This window comes from Acomys russatus, chromosome 26, assembly GCF_903995435.1.
Source record: "Acomys russatus chromosome 26, mAcoRus1.1, whole genome shotgun sequence".
Lineage (NCBI taxonomy): Eukaryota > Metazoa > Chordata > Mammalia > Rodentia > Muridae > Acomys > Acomys russatus.
In genome coordinates, this window is record NC_067162.1 from 7,438,126 (window position 1) to 7,459,101 (window position 20,976).

Sequence of the window (20,976 nt, forward strand, 5' to 3'; positions counted from 1 at the left end):
TTGATGAACCGGGAAGACATCCCCGTCAGGAATTCGGTTTCTTCTCTCCTTCCCTGTTTTTCTCCACACACCTGCAGGTTCTGCCACTGACACAATTCCTCCCACCGAGTTATCTTTGTCAGATTACGTCTCAAGACCAGAGGATAACACCAGCACGCTCCACTTTAGAAAAGATGAGACGGAGAAGACGTGCCAGGTCCTGATCATCAATGACTCTCTTTTTGAAGAGGAGGAGTCCTTCATCGTTGCACTGAGCCTGCCAGTGGGAGGGCAGCTGGGAGACAAGTTCCCCAGCACCAGGGTAACAATCCTTTCTGACAGAGATGACGGTAAGTCCTCTTTCAGCTCTCCGCAATGGCTCAGCTCATCCTTTGTTCTCACAGTTGTAAGGTAATTAGACAATTTTTATGCGAGCCACATGTAGCTCCCATGTAGCCCTGGCTGCCCTCAAACTCACTATATAGCCATGGATAGCCTTGAACTTCTGATCCTCCTATCTCTAGCTCCTGACCACTAGGATTAAGGATGTAAATCACCATGCCTGGTCTGTGCAGTGCTGGGGATTGAACCCAGAGGTGTGTGTGTGTGTGTGTGTGAGAGAGAGAGAGAGAGAGACAGAGAGAGAGAGAGAGAGACAGAGAGAGAGAGAGAGAGAGAGAGAGAGAGAGACAGAGAGAGAGAGAGAGAGAGAGAGAGAGAGAGAGAGAGAGAGAGAGAGAGAGAGAGAGAGAGACAGAGAGAGAGAGAGAGATAGGCAAGCACTCTATCAACAGAGGTACTATGCCAGTCCCTATTACCTTCAAACTCTGCTTCCTCCTAAAGCTGTGATATAACTTCCCACAGGTGTGTTAATCCTGAGATTTGGAAGAGAAAAAAATTGGTTCCACAATTCTGAGCCAAATTTGAAGCAAGCTTTAATTAAATACTGACCAGGGTGAGCTTTGCTCTGGGTCTCTCCCTGGAATTCCCAGCTAAGTGGTAACAAGACACGTGATGTAGGGGCTATTTAAGGACAAATCGGTTGGACCACTGTGTTTTTTCCATTGGGTTTTGGTAGTTTCCAAGCACTCAGCATCCCTGAAAGTTGCCTGGTCCTTGGGTAGGGGAAGCATACAACTCCCAGAAGTACAGGACGTTATCTGGTCCTTAGGTGGGTAGGGCTTACAGGCTATCTTTTGAGTCTTGTATTAGACTCAACCAACACCAAGGCCAAAGTAGAAGATTTTGTGTATGACTTTATTCTAAAAAGGGAAATAAAAATCAGTATAGGCCAAGGAGTCATGTAATTGCTTCTTGGCCTTTTGGCTAAGATCAAGTGTAGTATCTATTCTTATTGGTTTAGTGCCTGATACACACTCCAGCCAAGGAGTCATGTAAGGCTGGGAAGGTCTCATGCCAAACGTTTAGGGCCCTAACATCATAAGGAGTCTTAAAGTGATATGGGGGACTGTAAAGCTACACCTGCAGGCATCTGGTCCCCTTCCTAGAGCTCCTGATCTCTGGGAAGTTCAACTGAAACTTGGTCAAAAATAAAGGGGTTCCCTATTCCTCAGCACCAACTCCCTCATCCCAATATGATAAGACATAGCAAGCTCAGTGTTGCCACCTTAGGTCTCCATCATCTTGGATTTTATTTTGTTTATTTGGTTTTATTAGTAATTTATTCTTATTTTATGTTTGTTGGTGATTTATCTGCATATATATCTGTGTGAAGGTATCAAAAACCCTGGAACTGGAGTTACAGATAGATGTGAGATGCCATATGGGTGCTGGGAATTGATCCTGGGTCCTCTACACTGGCGCAATGGTCATGTCAAGTTCAGAGGGCAGCTCTTTACATCTCTCTTCCACACCCTCCAGGCCTACATTATCTATTCTTTAATGTGTATGGGTGTCTTGCCTGCATACTTGCCTGCCCATCAAGGGAATTCCTGGTGTCCTCAGAGGCCAGTAAGGACACCAGAACCCCTGGAACTGGAGTTATAAACAGTTAATGAGCCACTAAGATTCTGGCAACAGAACTCACATCTACAGGGAGAACAGTCTGTGTTTATTGACCACTAAGCCAATTCTCCAGCCCCTCCTGCATTCTGTCAACTCTCTCTTCTGTGATGTTTCTTCAGCGTTGGAGTGGGATTGGGGGAAAGGAAGGGTATGTTTGGTACAGTCCAGAGAAGGTTCTATCATAGCCATAGTTTCTGTCTTTGAATGAGTAGATTTATTAAGTATACCACAAGCCAAAATAAAAGAATAAATAACAAATGATAGACAAATGAGAGCAAAACATCATCAAATTGGATACTCAAAGTATCTAGTAGTCTACATTGGAATCCTACACTGGTTCTCATATCAGATAAGGAATGGAGCAGTAGCAGAGGAGATGAACTTTCCAATGAGAGCAAGCACAAGCAGGTACAAAGCCAAGTGTCCTTCTTCCCACGTCTTTTCCTCAGGGCTGCCATCAGAATGTGCAGCCCACAATTAGGGTGGGTCTTCCTGCTTCCAATAATCTGACCAATAAAATCCCTCATAGGCTTCCCAGGGGCATATGTTTTGGTTGTGCTAGGAATTGTACAGTCCTCACAGAGTCTACTGATGCAAAAGGAGGGTTACCACACCGGGTTAACACAGCTGGTCTGGTCCAAATGTGCCATCCTAGAGGCAAGGACACTTTCAGGAGATGGCATCACCAAATGCTTACAGGCTTTGAGAGGGACTGATAGGTGAGCAATCAAAATGGTGACATTTCATCCGTATCAAGAAACCACAGAAGAGAGATGCCCAACTATGGCAGTGACAGGCTTCTAAAGATGCCATAAAGTTTCTACAACAAACAAATTTGGTTTCTGTCCATCCAAGGCCAGAGAGGATCAGCACCATGATATGTTTGTCAAGAAAGACCTTCCCTGCAGATCCATAAAGTCATATGTGTACAGACAGGAAACTAGAGGAGAAACTGTCTATGGGGACAAAACGGACTACCGGTGATATAATACAAGAATTGTCAAGCACAAACCACTCAAGCACCAATGTCAGTGAGAGATTGATGGTTCATTAGGATGCCACACCCCAAGATTGACCATGGCCAGGGACATAGTGGACTTGAGCTTTTCTCTCTTTATAACAACAGTGGGCTCTTACAGAAGCACACCTTCAAACTTCATAATTTCTTGAGAAAATTCAACCTGGCTTCCAGAGCTATAACTCCAGGTCCCCAGTTCACAGCAATGTTTCATCAAAGCTTTGAAGAACACGCATTCACCAAAATAGCTCAACCCAGCTCAAAGAGAATCACCACAACAAGCAGAACCCCAACCAAAAGGGAGTCAGAACCACAGCATGTCATCCATGGGCTTGGCGCTCTGAGTTTTGGTTTTTGGTTTTGGTTTTATTTTCTCCCTGAGCAAGCCCTGTGTGCCCTGAGAGACCTGAGAGGTGGCAAATGCCCAGGCCCACACAGGGCCAGTGAAGACAGTAAGCACACCTGGAAGGCCAACACATCCTCCCTTAGTTTGTCCTTTGGTGCCTCCCTAGAGCCTGCCCTGCACTTTGGAGACTCTGAATACCATGTTGAAGAAAGTGCTGGCTACGTGGAGGTGGTCATCTGGAGAAGAGGTACTGACCTTTCTCTAGCATCTTCTGTCATCGTGTGCTCTCGGAGGACAGAGCAACAGCCAGCAGAAGGTGAGAGAGCTGGAGGAAGGAGGTTAATGTTGATGGTGGGGTCGGGTCTGTCAGGGGCCAGCATGCCAGGCCTTTCTAGCCTAAGGTGCTTTGGTCAGGGTACTTTATCACAGCAATAGAAAAGGAAATAAGAGCATCTTTCTTGTTTGCCCTGGCCGGCAGTGGCAAGCATGGAGCTGACTGAGCCATCCCGCTGGCACCTCCACCCCACCCCCACACCTTTTTCCTTAATGTTCATCAATGGGTTGTCTTTGAAGATGATGAGCTAGTCTTTGTAATATACAGAATGTCTCAACTTGGATTTGCCTGGTTTCCTCGTGGCTATGTCACAGGGTTGTTGGTGTGTTCTCATAGCATTGTCTGGTGATCTAATTCTCGTCACCTGCTCAAGTGGTGTGTGCTAGGTTCTTCCACAATAAAGTTACCTTATTTTCTTTGTGAGTATTAATTATTTTCTGGAGAGATCCCTGAGACAATATAAATATCCGTTCCTCAAATTCTGTATATATTTATGCTGCTAGAGGTTTCTCTTATTCCATTGTTATTGCCGCTGCTGTCATCATAGTTAATGTCTTTTAAAGTAAATAACCACGTATCTAAATGGTCAGGTGAGCCAGCCTGCCAAAATGGTGGATAAAACAAGCCAAGGGATGGCAGAAACTCCATAGCTGAGCAAAACTCAATTGGGATGTTTCAACAATGAACCACAGTTATGAAGCCTCATCAAATCAAAGTTACTTTCTTTTTGTTGCTTTGTTTTGAGACAGGGCTTCTCTGTACAGCCTTAGCTGTCCTGGACTCGTTTTGTAGATCAGGCTGGCCTTGAACTCACAGAGATCTGCCTGCCTCTGCCTTCCTGAGTGTTGGGATTAACAGTGTGTGCCATCACACACAGCTTCAAGATAGAGTTTAAAGGACACATTTTTATTTCCAGTTGAAGCTGCCTTCTTCCATGTAATGAGTGGAGTCTCTGTGGAAGTCAGAAGTGGCACGTGGGTGTGTGATGAGGAACTACACATTTGTTAGAATATAGAGATTTATCTCCCCTTCTGGGAATCCACTACAATTACGATTCTGGTAATGCTGACTCTAGAGAGCCTGCAATGCTAATGGCAGCTCTCTTTACTTACACAAAGAACCATGGTCTCATGCTGTCTTTTCTCTCCTCCCCACCCCAAGCTGGAATAGACTACATTGGCGTCAGGCAAAAAATGCAGTTTAGCCCTGGAGTGAGTGTGCAGAGACTCCAAGTGACAATCCTTGACGACCTACAACAGCCTGCCTTTGAGGGTCCAGAGATGTTTGAATTACTTCTCCAGATGCCTACAGGTGCAGTGCTTGGAAAGCCAAATACAACCACCATTATCATCAATGACAGCATCAGCGACTGAGGCAGAGTGCTCGTAGTTCCTTGGACTAAAGAAAAACTTGAAAAGGAGAACAGAAGCCCAGATGACTCCTAACACAAAATGTGTCATTGCAGAGTTTAGCAACTCTGCGATAATATATTGTACTGTCATTGTGTTGTGTGCAAATAGTTTATGTGACTGCATGAAGATCGAAATACACACACACACACACACACACACACACACACACACACACACACACACCACATACACAAAGAAAGAATTGAGCCAATAAAATATGAGGCTGGGGTTGGAGAGATGTCTCAAAGGTTAAGAGCACTGTCTGTTCTTCCAAAGGTCCTGAGTTCAATTCCCAGCAACCACTTGGTGGCTCACAAACATCTATGAGATCTGTTGCCCTCTTCTGGCCTGCAGGCACACTTGGGGGCAGAATAGTGTATAAATAATAAAGAAAATCTTTTTAAAATATGAGGCCGTGTTCTTGTAAATACTTTTCTTGTTTTGTTTGCCCAGCAAAAACCACTGTCACTATTTAAATCAGCATTCTCTTTACTATTGATGCTGGGTGTAAAGCACAGGTATACACACACACACATACACACACACACACACACACACACACACACAGTTTATTTGATAAGTGCCTTAACTGAAATCTGCAGATAATACCAAACTCATTTGCTAACTCTTCGATGTCTAGCCACAGCTTTCATCAAAGCAATTAGCTGCTTTTTATTTTTCACTCTTCTGTGCAAAGGATAATAAACTAATGTGATAAAAAGTGTCACAGCAGGGGGGAAAAAGAAAACTTGAAGATTTGTATAGCTCTCAGACTACCAGTAAATTAACAAATTTTAAATTGACAGTATTTATAGCCATCTCATGCCTTAGTAATGTCACATAAATCAAATCAAAATTCCCTAATTATTTTTTCTGAGACAGTGTCCCTCTACATAGCCCTGGTTGTCCTTGAACTCACTATGTAGACCAGGCTAGCCTCAAACTCAGAGACCCACCTCCCTCTGTCACCTGTGCTGGGATTAGAGGCATGCATCATGCCAAGATATTTTAAATCACATCTTTGTTCCCCACGATTACCTTTTCTTGTGCAACCGTCTTAAATTTGTTACAGACATTTCTTAACCTATTTTGAAGCCTACATGGGACCTAAATTTATGACTTTACACACACACAAAGTAAGAAGTCTTCTGTGAGATGATCTGCATGTCTTCCATTAGCCAAAGCTTTCCAAGAGTGTTAGAATTCAGTGCAAGGTTCTACCATAAAAAATGTGTCAGCAGTCTTTCCCAGTTTTGATTCCACCAGCAAATCACAGCCCTCAATTAGCTGTCTCATTACCCAAGTCAAAAATCCTTTAATCATATTTTATGTCTTAAGTATATGAGTGTTTTGCCCGCATGTCTTTGTACCACATGCATGCAGTGCCCATGAGGCCAGAGGAGGGCTTTAGATTCCCTGCGACTTAAGTTCCAGATGGTTGTGAATCACCAGGGGGGTGCTGGGAATCGAACCTGGGTCATCTGAAACAGTAGTCAGTGTTATCTGTTGAGCAATCTCTCCAGGCCAAAATCTTTTTTAAACCAGTTAACAAATACTGATTTAGCCTTCTATAGGTCAGAGAGACACACTCCCTATATATTAGCAAGAGTACTGAAAAAAAAAAAAAAAAAAAAAAAAAGAGTACTGAAAAAGCCGCATGTGAGCAGGATAATTGTTGGCTATGCTGGGCTTCACCTAGGCTTTTGTCTGTTCATCATGGATTTCGTGCTGAGAACATGTGCCCCAAAATTCACCAGACATTATAGGGAAGAAGAAGATTGGTTTGAATTCCATCCTCTCAGTGATTTGCAGAAAACTCTTTTGTGTCTCTTACTCTATCACTACTTGAGAAATTACTGTCAAATGAGTGAGGTGAGCCATTTGTCTTACTTTCTGCAGATGTTAAAAACGCTTCCTATGAAACTAGTCTGTTTTATTGTTTCCTAGTAGTTACTCTACAAGTGCCATTAAGTGGTTTTGCGAATGTAGTGCTTACAACCCTCCAGCATTAACTAGGAAACTCTATTGGGTATACATTGGCAACTTGAAACACTTTGACCAAAAGCAACTGAGAGATTTACTTTATTTACCTAAAATTCCAGGTTACAGTCCACCACTGTGGGGAAGTCAAGCTAGGCACTTCAGCTTATCGTATCTTTTCCAGACTGGAGAAAATGAGTAGTTTCATGATGCCTGCTTCCTAGCTTTCTCTACTTGCAGTTCTGGACCCAACCTAGAGGCTGACACTGACAATGATCTGATCTTCCCATATCAATTAACAATCAAAACAAACCCCAACCTCTTTAATAAAAGGCCACAGGCCAACTCTCTTCCCAAGTCAGTGCCTGGCAATCTCAGGTTCATCCTCAAGACCCATACAGTCAAAGGCAACAAGCTGCCCTCCTACCTCCACATATGTTGTGGCACATGCTTACACACACACACACACACACACACACACACACACACACACACACACACACACACACACACAGATTTCTTTATTGTCTGATACACGAGAAACTGACAAATCTGAGGACAGGAAAAATCAACTGTTGAAAGTCTTATTCCATTAAAATGGAAGGAAGACAATAACCAATGAATATACTGGGACCTTCTAAAATCAAATTTAACATGCCTCTAGCCCATAAACTTCTGGGTTACTACCTGTGATTTATTTTTGGAGATGTTGGAGATGGGAGCCAGGGCCTGTGCATGCCAACTGTTCTCATGATTCTACATCCTCCTCATCCTCTTGCCATTGTTGACAACCCTAGTGCCACATCCTGAAGAAACACAGCTCTAATGATGTTGGGCTCTTGTGATGTAAATGCTGACATTGAACAATTTAAAGGCTGGGTGTATTGGAGCATGCCTGCTATCTCAGCCCTTGGAAGGTACAGGAGAATCAATGGCCGGCATGGACCATGTACGTACAAAAATGAAGCATTAAAGCTTTCTTTCTGGAAAATATAATTTTCCTTTGCTCAATCTAGGTGTTGCATACACTGGCTTGGACATAGGGTCTAAACTAGAGGAGGCTGACGCAGAAGGATCACTTGTTCTAGACCAGCCTGGAAGAAATGGCTGGCCTTCTGACAAATATTATACTGATAACATCTGCTGCCGCACAGCAATTTTCCATTAGCAAAATACTTGGAAGCATTGCTTTCCCAGCTCTACTATATTCATGGCCTCTGAAGATCTTGGCGCAGTATGGTTCAGAAGGCCGGGCACAAATCTAAGTCTACCTTTCTTACAGTCCCACATGAATGTCTTGGAGCCTGTCAGTGTAGGACCAGAATTGTCTTCCAAATATCAAATTTGGGGTGACACTTGTCAAATCAACTTGTAGCTGCTGAGTGATGCCTGACTTTCTCAGAAAAGGTGGCTTCAGAAGAGACAATTGTGAAGACAGAGACTAAACTGCGGTGGCTAACAAGTTTCGGAGGTGGCCTAGCATTCCTCAATGCTAACACTGGCTACCCAGATTTGTGGGAGGCCTAGAACCAGAGTTAGGTCCACACACTGCAGTATTCACGCTGCCAGCTCCGCCCTCTGAAACAGCCACAGTAGACTGTATTCCTGAAGCTGCTCTTGGGCATCACGCTTTTTCCATTTCTAAACCATGACTCTACTTCAGAATTCACTGTTGTAGTCAACACTGACCAGGGAATTATCAAGCATTAAAGGCTGCATGCTTCTCAGAAATGCGAGTTACAGATGTTCCCCAACTGTTACTAAATCTAAACCTGTTTACTAGCCTCAGAAGAAGCAGATATCTAAAGAAAAGAAAGTTAACATGCAACTCATTTTATTTTACTTTTGGATTTTTGAGAGAGGGCATTTTACTTTACTTTTGGTTTTCTGAGAGAGGGCATTTTTGTGTAGTCCTGGATGGACAGACTTGATGACCTTAAACTCTAGAGACCTGCCTGCCCCTGTCTCCAAGTGCTGGCTTTAAAGGCCCGTTCCCCACCAGCATCATGCTACAAATTAATTTAAAAATACTGTCAACATAGAATGTAAAACTATGGGTTGGATTCTATTTAAGAGAACAGTTATTTAAAGTTATTAACAAACTGACATGTACAAATATTAATAAGGAAGAAAAAACAAGTATTATGTTGCTTGCTATTGTGTATGTTACCATTCAGAGGTCAACATCCAGATGTCCGTAAGTACAAGTATGCTAATTAGGGCTGGCTCAGAATTCCTAAACTTTAAAACTTTTAACAATTAGCCAGGCGTGGTGGCGCACGCCCTTAATCCCAGCACTTGGGAGGCAAAGGCAGGCAGATTGTTGTGAGTTCAAGGCCAGCCTAGTCTACAAGCTGGTCCAAGTCAGTCCAAGACAGCCAAGGCTAACACACAGAAACCCTGACTCAAGGGAAAAAAAAAAAAAAAAAAACCAAAAACCAAACAAACAAAAAAACACTTTAACAATTAAAAGGATAAATAGCACTGCTATAAAATTAAGCACTTTGTTTTTTGTACCAGGCTAGCCCAGGCTGGCATCAAATTCACCATACTTCTGAGCACTGGGGTTATAGGTGTGTACTACCACAGCCATTAAAGTAAGCAAAGTGAAAATCTATTATGAAGTACCTTCAAGTAAAAGGATATGAATAGAAACTTTCACATCATTCTTATGTCATTTTAAAATTAGCATTTATATTGCATTGTATTTGCCAGCACAGTATTGTCTTCCCAGCAATAACATATATGGTCTTTATACTGTGGGGAACAGATGGCCAGGGGCTCTGGTTTTGCCACTGGAGTAGTCTGTGGTGTGGCTTCCTATTCTATCTTCACCTTCAATTCCTCTTTAAGACACGGACAGTTAAGGGCTATAGCACCTTTCCTTCCTTCTAGGGGAGCGGGGAGTATTGCCCAGGGCCCTAGAACAAGCCTCCAGCACTGGCTAAATTTGGCTAGTATCTTCCACATTTTTTTTCCACTTAAGATTTCCCTTTATATTTCTTCTATATTGAAATCTCCACATCTGTCAGATCCAGGTGTGGTGGCACACGTCTTTAATCCCAGTACTGTGGGATGCAGAGGCAGATGGATAGCTTTGAGTTCCAGGCTACCGTGGTCCAGGACAGCCAAGACTACACAGAGAAACCCTGTCTAGAAAAACCAAAACCCAAATAAAAAAAAAAAAAAAAAAGGCAGGAAGGAAAAAGGATCTGTAGGTCTTGATCCCTCACGCTCAGCCCAGCTTCCTTCTATTGCACAGCACCTCCCAATTTCTATACATCTTCAAAAACCTCACATTTGTGACCTTTATAAAATTTTCTTTGATTTTAAGATATTTTCAATTATTTCCTCCAAAATGAGGCCACAATGTTCAAATATAACGAACTTTAGGAGAGCAGAAGATTCAGATTACAATTTCCCAGACTATTCTGCATGACACTCACGTCAACAATCCTACACATTTATGGAAACCAGGCTATCTTTTATGGGGAAAAAACTGGAGTTAAATAAATAGGAAAAAAATTTTTCAGAGAAATGGAAAGAAAACACATTAAGGATTATAAAAGTTATATTTATTCACGATGCTACATTTATTGCATTCCCTTAGAAAAATGGAGAACTGCTTATGTACCCAATTTGCACATATAAAACTTTATACAAATGACATGTAGCACATAAAGGCCTCTGGGTATTCCTGCTTCAGGGTCTCCAGTTTACCAAGTCTATTCCATAGAAAATAAAAACTGGAATTACACTCCATCTTGCTACTAGGACTTAGAAGTTATTTTGAAATATAATAAAATAAAATTCTCATTTACTCTAAAAACTCAAAAATACTATAAACTGAGAGGGTACATTCTATTAGTATTGTGACAGTATGACAAATTCACACCTCATTTTGGCTGGGTCATTCAAATTAAAAAAAAAATCACCTTACTTCTGACATTATCTTTCTAAGTTGTGGCTGCTGTAGGCCATTTGTCAAAAATATTTACTAAATACTTTAAAAAAAAAATCCCTTTTACAAAATAATACATCGCCTTAAGAACCAGAAAATATTAAATGTCTTTGGCTATACAACTAAAAAAGACCATTCATCCTACAGAATAGGGCACATTCCTGTCAGAACCATAGGAACAGACAGTGTTAACAGAGATATGCATAGAAAACATTATAACTTGTGTTGCCTTCCCCCATTCTATAATAAGCAAGATGCAGTTTACACAATCTCTCCAGGTGAGACTCAATAGTACTACAAAAAGAAAAAAAAAAAAAAGTTCTTTTCAGCAAAGGCAAAGAATGTGAAATAAAATAATTACACAACTAAGTGGGAGAGAACAATCAGATGTTATTTGTAATTGTTTTTTACTTGTTTGCTTGTTTTTAAGCCATACAAGTGTTAAAGTAGTAGCTCATAAAAAGCCACAATCCTCACAAATGTAACTATTAGAAAAATAAATCAAATGAAACATTTATTAATAAATGAAGCCTGTTTTATTACTTCAAGTGTTAATAATAAAAAAAAAATTTCAGCACAGCTGTTGCATTTAAAAAAAGTGAAACTACATACTATGCTTCTAGCTCAGTAAGCAGATGGACCTGATGTCTTTGAATGACATAACAGTTGAGCACTGACTGTACAGCACATCTTATGAAGACCCGTAAATTAAACAACTACTAGTTAGTGATTATAAGACAAATATGTGTTCATAGTTTCAGCTTCTTTTTTCTTCCTCGGCCATCAGGAGCACCATCCATTTTACGCTTCTGTGTCTATAAGCAAACAAAAGGATCAGCTCTCGTGAAGATAAAAATAATACAAATAATTAACATGTTCTCAAACACACTCCAGCACATTTGTAGTGACTAGCACACAACAGGTCAGTACAAGACTTTTCTCCAGGGATCATAACAAACCTTTCAAACCCACCATCAAATCTCCAAGTAATCGACTGGTGTTAAATGACAAGATGCCTGCCCCCTTCTGAAGCACACTCACCCTGCTAGCACACTGCTGAGTTCAGGAGACCATCATAGAACTTGTAAAGCTACCACTCTCCTAATAGTCCTGCAAGTCTCCTAGAATTTCAAGAATTCTCAAGAACAAGTGTGCACTCTTGGCAGTGAGAAGACACACCTCATTTAGTGCATCAAATTCAGTTTATATTTTCAGGTGACTCAAATGTATTATTTACAAAAAAAAAAAAAAAAAAAATTGTGTAAAGACTTTAAAAGGTAGTTGTGGTGGGATTTGCTGGAGAGAGGGCTAGTGGGTAAACTGCTTGTCCAGAAAGCATTAGAACTTAAGTTCTAATCCTGAAAATGCCGGGAAGAGAAGAGGTGCACAGGACAGCCAGGTTAGCCAAAACGGCAAGCTCCAAATTCACTGAAACTCTCATCTCAAAAAAGAAGATGGTACTTCAATTGTCATGCTAACCTGTGCCTCACCCAGTGAGAACTACCACACATACATGTATGCACCTCACACACACACACACACACACACACACACACACACACCCTGTGTCATTCACACAATCTATACATTTTACAGATGCATGAGCACTCACGGAAGGCTTTGGTCCTCTTTTCTTTTTCTCTGCCTTCTCCTTTTCTTCTAGCTCCATATTCTCTCTTTCAATCAAAGTAATTAAGGTATTACACCTCCTCTGGAGCTCCTGCGTCATACACATGGTAAACTTGTTATTCCAACTACATGTTGTCAGGACTTCGATCTCTAAATAAAGGTGTTTTAACAAATACAAAAAGTGCCGGGTGATGGTGGCGGCGCACGCCTTTAATCCCAACACTCAGGAAGCAGAGGCAGGTGGATCGCTGTAAGTTCGAGGCCAGCCTGGTCTACAAAGTGAGTCCAGGACAGCCAAGGCTACACAGAGAGACCCTGTCTCAAAACCAAAACAAAACAAAACAAATACAAAAAGCATTCATATTCCCAGTACACTTTAAAAAAAGGCAAAAAGAAGTTAACTTTTACTCATAGACCATGCTGTGAGGATACAAAAACCCAAGTATTTAATGTTTTTTACTTCACTCTTTAAAGGGGCACTGAAATGGTTGAGGATATCGCTCAGTGGTAATGTGCCAATAAGCAAAAATAAATAGTAGAGCTCCATACTAGTGCATGTTCCTCACAAGCTGTTCCTTCACTTATCATGCAGGTACTAAAGCAATGAAAAGAAACAATCTCGGGCTGGAGAGATGGCTCAGAGGTTAAGAACACTGATTGCTCTTCCAGAGGTCCTGAGTTCAATTCCCAGAAATCACATGGTAGCTCACCACCATCTATAGTGTGATCTGATGCCCTTTTCTGGCCTGCAAGTGTATATGCAGGCAGAGTGTTGTATACTAAATAAATAAATAAAACTTAAAAAAAAAAAAAAAAAGAAAAGAAACAATCTCACACTTGCAATAACTATGCCTAGAAACTCTGGACTCCTTATATTTAAAGGATAACATACGTAATTCAAAACCAAAATCAGCTAGAATTTAGGAGATCAAAAATATTTTCTTTAAAAGCATTATCTTAGTTTATGGCAGTAATATGCACATTGCTATGAAGTCCACGATGACTTTAATCTACCTCCTTTCTCTGCCAATCTATGTGGCCCCCCAGAAGAGATGTGAAGAAGAGTAATGTGGAAATAGCAGATAACACTCACTGAAGTAAAAATTCGTTTGCATCACTGTCTGCTAGCAGCTCATTTCCTTACAGAACAAAGATGTTTTGTTTGCCTGCTTGGTTTAATCTCTTATATGAATAAAACTTTTACATTGGCAACCACAGTAAAATAATTCTGAACTACTTGGTAGAAGCTCCATGCATGCTTAGTAATATCTTCAACCAATAGAGATAGAAGGCAATAAATAGCAAAGTTGTATTTCCTTTAAGAAGTATAATGCAAAGCCAGGCAGTGATGGTGAACACCTTCAATCCCAGCACTCAGGAAACAGAAGCAGGCAGGTGTCTGTGAGTTCGAGGCCAGCCTGGTCTACAGAGCAAGTTCCAGGACAGCCAAGACTACACAGAGAAACCCTGTCTAGAAAAAAAACAACAAACCAAAAAAAGTATAAAACGGCACACACACACCACGAAGTGCTGCACACTGTGCTTTATCCAGTGTACTATAATACACATACTGTGGTACACTGAATCCTTTGAACCCCTGGGCAAGAACTATGCGTCATTATTTATCACAATAAATAATTGTGAGGGGGCTGGAGAGATGGCTCAAAGGTTAAGTTAAGAGCACAGGCTGCACTTCCAAAGGTCCTGAGCTCAATTCTCAGCAACCACATGGTAGCTCACAACCATCTATAATGAGATATGGTGCCCTCTTCTGGCGTGCAGGTATATGCTGTATACATAATAAATAAATAAATTTTTTAAAAAATTGTGAGGATCCTTTAAGTACAAAATTCCTTATCTATTCTATAAAAACAATACCTTATATAAAAGAAGCACAGGAGAGCTTATAGCAACTCAATCTTTGAACTATTTGCTTATATAGTATAGTATTTTCAGGATAGCTCTGCATGCTACTGTAGCCCAAATGCCTACTGAACATTTGACTACTGAAAAATACATGGTCCCCATGGCTATGTACATTACCAAAATACTTCAAATGCATACAGTTTGCTTATTGCAGTATGTTTCAAACTCAAGACTACTCAATCTTTGCACTTTCACTACTCTAACAAAGGTCAAACGTGCTAAATAAAATACCAGAGGTAAGACACATTTCAAAGGTAAACTTTTTTGAAATCTAATTTAAAGATGTCAGAAATGGACATCTTGTTAGAAACAGCCAGACACTGAATTACAAACAAAACCCAGTCTTAAATCAATATACCAATCAGCCATCTTACAAGACCCCAGATCTAGCACCATGACGGGCAGGTAGAGCCTGAAGCACATTCTTCTCTATAGAACTGGACTCATGAATCCAAAGGCAGCACTTCTCCTCACTCTGACTAGTGCTATCGTATGAAGTAATGTTAAAACACCCAACATTAAAGGATTTCAAATTGCCTCTCATGTTTTCAAACTGTGGCTGTGAATAACAGAGGAAATTACTTAATAACTTAAACTAAAGACAAATATACTTCAACAAATACTGAACATACTTATTCTGAACTCTGCTCCAACACACAAAAAACCTTGGACACTCACCATTGCAGTTCTGGACTTGAGAAACCAATCAAATCTGAACTGAGGGGAGTTTCGAATGCATTGTCGTAATTCATCATAAACATTTTCCTTGTCAAACCCAAGTTTGTGCAGCATACAAATAAGAAAACGGTCCTCTTCTTCAGTGTAGTTTTTTCCTTTGTTAGTACCATATGATATTCTTAGCTGATGAAAGGGTGCTTTGTACCGTCCAATCTACAAAAGTTATATTTTATATATATTATATAAAATACAAGTCCTGTGTAATCCATAGTTCAAATTTACTTCAGTATCTCGATAATTAACCATCAATGTTCCAATTTCCAATCAGAATTTCCTATCTAGATACTCTCACCTGCTCTTTGTCCTGAAGTACTTTTATACTTTCATAGTGTTTCGCTGTTGTTATTACTCTGAGAAGTGAGGCCTAAGCTTTCTAACACTTATGAAGAAGCAGAGCCTAGCACATTTAAACCAGGCTATCAACTTAATATTTAGGTAAACTATGCTACCAGAAGCTATGATTTTTTTTGAAGGAGTTTTAATTTTTGAATGGTAATTTCTGTTCCCTTACTATGGTTATGTCATCTTGTTAATGGAGTATAGAGTTATAGTACCTACTGTACTTAATATACAAAGTACCTTTGTATCTAGTGCTTTCTTGATACTTATTCTTCTTTGAATTCTTGCCTCTCCCCTTTCAATCTGAGCCATAATCTTCTCTATGTCCTGGAGCTCATTGCATCTTTCCCAGAACACGGCTGTAAGAGTATAAAAGAACAAATAAAGGGAGGAAATGGAAAAAATATTAAAAAACAAAAAAATCTCCAAAAACTTTCTATTCAACTCCCAAAGACTGACAACATTCTTACATTAATATAGTAAAATTATTACCTGAGTATTCAATGACTTCTTCTGGAGTTTTTCCTTCTACTTCTCTGGCTATATTTTCAATGTCATCACGACCCCATTTCTCATTAGCTTTGATAAACTGGTTAAAATCTCTCTTATTCCAATTAGTAAACCCCTAAGCAGCAATAAGCAAAATATTTAATCACAGTACATAGGACTTAGAAAATAATGCTATCATACTTTCAAATGCATTTGATATTACAGGGGGGAAAAAAGCCTCCTTTTTGACCTTAACTAAGAGTTTTGGAGTGGTTAACTTTCCACGCATACACTTTTGCCAGTACATTATATATTTCTCAGAACCCTGGGCAACCAACTCTCAGTGGAAGACAGTAAGAAATTCCACAAGAAAAGGCTCCATGACACTATGCTTTAGCTTTGAAATACTATTAGGAGTTTGGAAGGAAAAGTAACAGATAGTAAAAAGGAGCAAGTACAAAACTGCAAGAAAAACAAAGCTTAAAAGATACAACATATGTGAAGTGAAGGTAAAGAAGAGATACTGGGGAGGTAAAAAGTAAATGGAAAAAGAGGGGCAGGAGAAAGGAAAAAAACAGTAAGTGACAGGGTTAACCAGAACTAAAGCTGTAAGAAGTCTTATGGAAACCTACTACTATATGCAAACCCTATGAAAGAAACCGTACTTTCAAAGAGAGCCAGTGAGGTGGTACAGCATCTAAGTTACCTGCAGCCAAGCCTGGTGGCTTGATTTCAATCCCTAGAATCTACATGGTAAAAAGTGCTGACTCCTGCATGTTTGCACACACATGAGCACAACTGGATTTGTTTTTTAACAACCTCTGAACAAGGGTCCTCGATGGGTAGATAATGCTGATCCCATTGCCAGATATGGGATACCTCCGCTAAGCTGTTGGTCAGGAAGGCTCCAGAAACTCAAAGACAGACAGTACAAGTTATTGCAATGCCATGGGGCCCACCAGAACTAGATGGTCAGACAGTACACAGTCTGGCTGCAGGACATAGAGGACTCAAGCTGGGACTCAGGGAAGCTTCTTCCCTGCTGGCTGGCATACTGTATGTGCTATATATAAACTAGTGCCAGAAGTGCTATATACTACTACAGGGAATATCACAGAAAAGGGGACAGAAAGGATATAAAAGCCAGACAAAGAGAGCTGTGAAATGCTACCCTTCTGGCCATAACAGACATTATAATCACAAACGAATGCCAATTACACATCTTTAAGCTCAACTAGTTGTGAAAACCAAATGCAGCAGAATGTGTTGAAGCTTCCCCATGTTTAGTTCCCTCCCTTGCTTCTCCTCAGTGCTGGGGCTGCAGTTAGAACTGTGCTAGAGAAGCACTGCAGGACTGGGTTACACTGTCAGCTGCAACAGACATAGACAGTATTTCACTAAAGGACATAATCTGTGTTCATCAAGGGTTATACCTGTGTCAGAAGCTTCTCTTTTTCCTCCAACTCCTCGTCATTAAGGGGCTCTGCTTCATCAATTTTAAGCTGTTCTTCTTTCTGTGCCTGTGCTGCATTAGGTAGGTCAGGACTCCGAGGCACCTAATAGGATGATTTCCAATGCCATCAATTCGTAAATACTAAGACGCTTAATAAATTCTTAACAAAATTAACATTACACATTTTCCAATATATTCATGAAATTGATTAATTGCCAATGTCACATCTTTAAAAAGTATTACTCATGAAAGTTTTTCTTTTCGATGAAAACTCAGGAAGTTCATTACTAGACATGTAACACTAGAGTAGAGCAGGTAACAGTATTTCCTACTAGGCTCAAGCTAGTTAAACAAATGTCAATAAGCAGTTTTGCCCTAGTGGTTCTGAGTAGAAAGCACACAGGGAAGAATTTCAATCACCTTGTACCCGATAGTCTTCCTGTAATACAGAATTTCTTTTTCCAGTAATTCAAATAAACGGGGGGGAAAAAACTGGAAATCTTGAACATTTGGTTGTTTTGGAGGTCGAGGTGCCTAAAGAAACATAAAAACAGTACTGCCCATTAAAAAACAATCCACATACACACATTAAGTGACTTCCTAAACCATAATAGCCATAGAATTTACCATAAAAATGAACTGACAAAATTTAAACAAATTCAAAAATAACGAAAATATAATTTTCAATTTTATTTTGTTGTAAAAATTTGAGAAAACAATTTCACTTGCAGCACATTTACACATTTCCATGCTGTCACCTTACCTTGGGTGCTTTGGGCTCACTAACACGGAGAGCTTCCCTGAAATATGCATCCACAGCATAGTTAGCTTTTCTTTCTCTTTTAGGTGGTTCAATCCACTCTGTGAATGCAATCTAGGATATGGAAAGTAATTCAAATCACTAATTTCAATATACACAACAATAAATTATGTACAGTGATTATAAATAAAAATATATTGGCATAATACTGGACTAAAAATTCTATAAAGGTGAAGACTATGGTATTTTTTATACTATGTAACATAGAAGACAAAATCTATAAAATACTATAGAAATAAACTGTAACCCAAGTAAGTAGAAAAATAAACATTTTCTTAGAAAAACTGAAACTATGTTCAATACTTGTCTAAATGTTAAGAGATATGAGAACTATTTCTTCTATATAGCATTTGACAACTTCTCTCTAGTAGCAAATGTTGCTAATGAAACTAAATCATTTTATTACCAATCAGTTCAAGTTCTAAGAAAAACAACCTGTGGCCTTTTTTATTGCCACTTAGTTTACTTTCAAATATTCCCAATTATACTCACACTATATAAGAATGTGTTCAGTAACAGTGTACAATGAACTTTATCATATAGATTAAAAATACTCCAAAACTAGCTAAGTGGCACACATCTGTAATGCCAGCACTAAGGAAGTAGAGGCAGGAGATTAAGAGAGTGCAAGGCAAGCCTCAGATATAACGGGAGGGAGGCCACCCAGGGCTGTGTTAAGACCACTGTCCCTCCTCTAAGTAAATAAATAAGCAAGCCAACAGATACATCAGCGTTTACAAGCTACCACACTACTTAAACAATGAAAAACCTAGGAAGGGATAAACACAAGACGGTTCCAAGTTTTCATTACAACTTCATTCTGAAATAAATACCTTTTGTTTTTCTCTATAGTCTTCTCCTTCAAAGTTATAAACACTGGACTCTGTATCCATTGTAAAGTTTCTAAGTGAACTTTCACCCATCTTGGAGAGCTTTTCATTCATTTCTGCAGTCTACAGAGGAAAGAAAAAAATCTTATTGAGAACAAAGTAATCTTAAGACCTGTAGTCAAAACAGATTATAGACTTTCAGGACTGAAAAGAGGGCTAGCAATTAAGAGCACTTGCTGCTTTTCCAGAAAACCTGGTTCAATTCATAAGGCAGCTCACAACTATATTCAACTCCAGTTCCAGGAGAATGTAGTGCCTCTTCTGGCCTCGCTGGGCAACAGGCACATTCATGATGCACAAACACATACACATAAAATACATTTTTTAAAAAAATGAAACTACAGCGCACAGAAGCTTGATTTTTTTTTAAATAGAAAAACAGTGGTAATTCACACGGGAAATCATTTCTCAAATAGTTTTGGTTTAAAGGAAACTCCAATTCTTCAAAATCTAAAAGGCAGTCTATCCAGAAATGAGATCAACCTGGACTACAGGAGGATTTCTGGCAGCTAGACATATGCCAGCATTCCTCAGGAAGTTATCAAGCCAGCTGTTACCAAAGGGAGTCATTTCCCTGATCTCTGGCAGCCTCCCTATCACTGTACCTATCAGCGTATCAAAGCACGTGCTGGCCTTCAGGCTCCCGCAGGGTCACAAGTACCTGCTACACAGTTCAGAGTCTACGCTACCATGCTGGCATCCTAGCCCCTCTCACATGCTCCCCTATGTAAACGTCCCTCCTGCCAGCTACTCATCCTTCTTACAGCCGAGCTGCTGTCAGTACTCCTCCCTTTGTTGCTGACATTGTCACTACGCTTCCCTACTCTCTGCTGCCCCCCCCCCCCCCGCCCTGGCCATGATGCTCTGCTGAACATGTTCTTCCTCTGCTCTGGACTCCTCCAAATGCCTCTGGCTGTCCTCTCTCATATCTACAATTAAAAAACAAAACAAAACCCAACTTCTCCTTGGTCATGCAGTCATGTATGATTATGGAGAACAGTCGTGTGTCGGTTCATTCATCAATATTCTTGTTACAAACATTATCATTTACTGTGCATCTCACCTTCTTTGCGCCTCTTTCCAAAATACCGTCAATATCCTCATCAGTGATTTCACTTTCTTTTGAAGCAAACACATGTGTGGCGCCATGCCGAATCATTTGAAGCATTTCATCTTTCCCAATTTTGTTCAGGTTCTGATCTACAAGCCTCCCTGAAAAAAAATATTGTGCTGTATATTAATTACTGTATTTTACTGTAAATTTAAAAAATATTAGAAATGTTATCCATTTCTCTTTACTGTTAATTTACAAATAATCAAACTCACTATTACAATAAATTTAATGCCCCACTCTTTTCAGGCAGACAAGTTTTTAAATATTTAAAGCTTACATACATATGTTACCAACTATACACTGGCTCAATAAAATGTTCTTTGAAGAATAAAGTATTTGAAAATCAAGTTGCTGAGTACAGCGGTACACACATTTAATCCTTCACTCATGAGGCGGAGGCAAGGCCTGGTCTACATAGTGAGTTCCAGGACAGCCAGAGAGCCACACAGTGAGACGGTTTCTAGAAATAAACAACAACAGCAAAAAAGGAAAAGAAAAGCAAAGTTGAGAGGAAATCTCACAA

The 20,976-nt window shown here is 40.1% G+C and overlaps 2 protein-coding genes and 1 pseudogene across 2 annotated transcripts in view; 2 read left to right on the top strand and 1 right to left on the bottom strand.

Annotated features, from left to right (window-relative positions):
- The window catches only part of Frem3 (FRAS1 related extracellular matrix 3), a 48,200-nt gene extending 42,957 nt beyond the window's left edge, over positions 1-5,243 (top strand). The window contains 4 exon segments of the mRNA XM_051169059.1: positions 78-329; positions 3,535-3,684; positions 4,864-5,070; positions 5,073-5,243. Coding sequence (XP_051025016.1) covers positions 78-329; positions 3,535-3,684; positions 4,864-5,070; positions 5,073-5,104 — 641 coding nt within the window. The 3' untranslated portion in view covers positions 5,105-5,243.
- Positions 1,286-1,405, top strand: LOC127209690 (uncharacterized; annotated as a pseudogene).
- Positions 5,244-10,663: 5,420 nt separating the features above from the next.
- Smarca5 (SWI/SNF related, matrix associated, actin dependent regulator of chromatin, subfamily a, member 5) overlaps positions 10,664-20,976 on the bottom strand; it is a 37,553-nt gene continuing 27,240 nt past the window's right edge. The window contains exons 15-24 of the mRNA XM_051169276.1: positions 20,403-20,551; positions 19,283-19,402; positions 18,393-18,503; positions 18,050-18,163; positions 17,610-17,732; positions 16,180-16,312; positions 15,928-16,046; positions 15,289-15,501; positions 12,668-12,775; positions 10,664-11,870 (exon numbers count right to left, since the gene is read on the bottom strand). Of these exons, the coding sequence (XP_051025233.1) occupies positions 11,805-11,870; positions 12,668-12,775; positions 15,289-15,501; positions 15,928-16,046; positions 16,180-16,312; positions 17,610-17,732; positions 18,050-18,163; positions 18,393-18,503; positions 19,283-19,402; positions 20,403-20,551 (1,256 nt within the window). The 3' untranslated portion in view covers positions 10,664-11,804. The remainder of the gene's footprint in view (positions 11,871-12,667; positions 12,776-15,288; positions 15,502-15,927; positions 16,047-16,179; positions 16,313-17,609; positions 17,733-18,049; positions 18,164-18,392; positions 18,504-19,282; positions 19,403-20,402; positions 20,552-20,976) is intronic.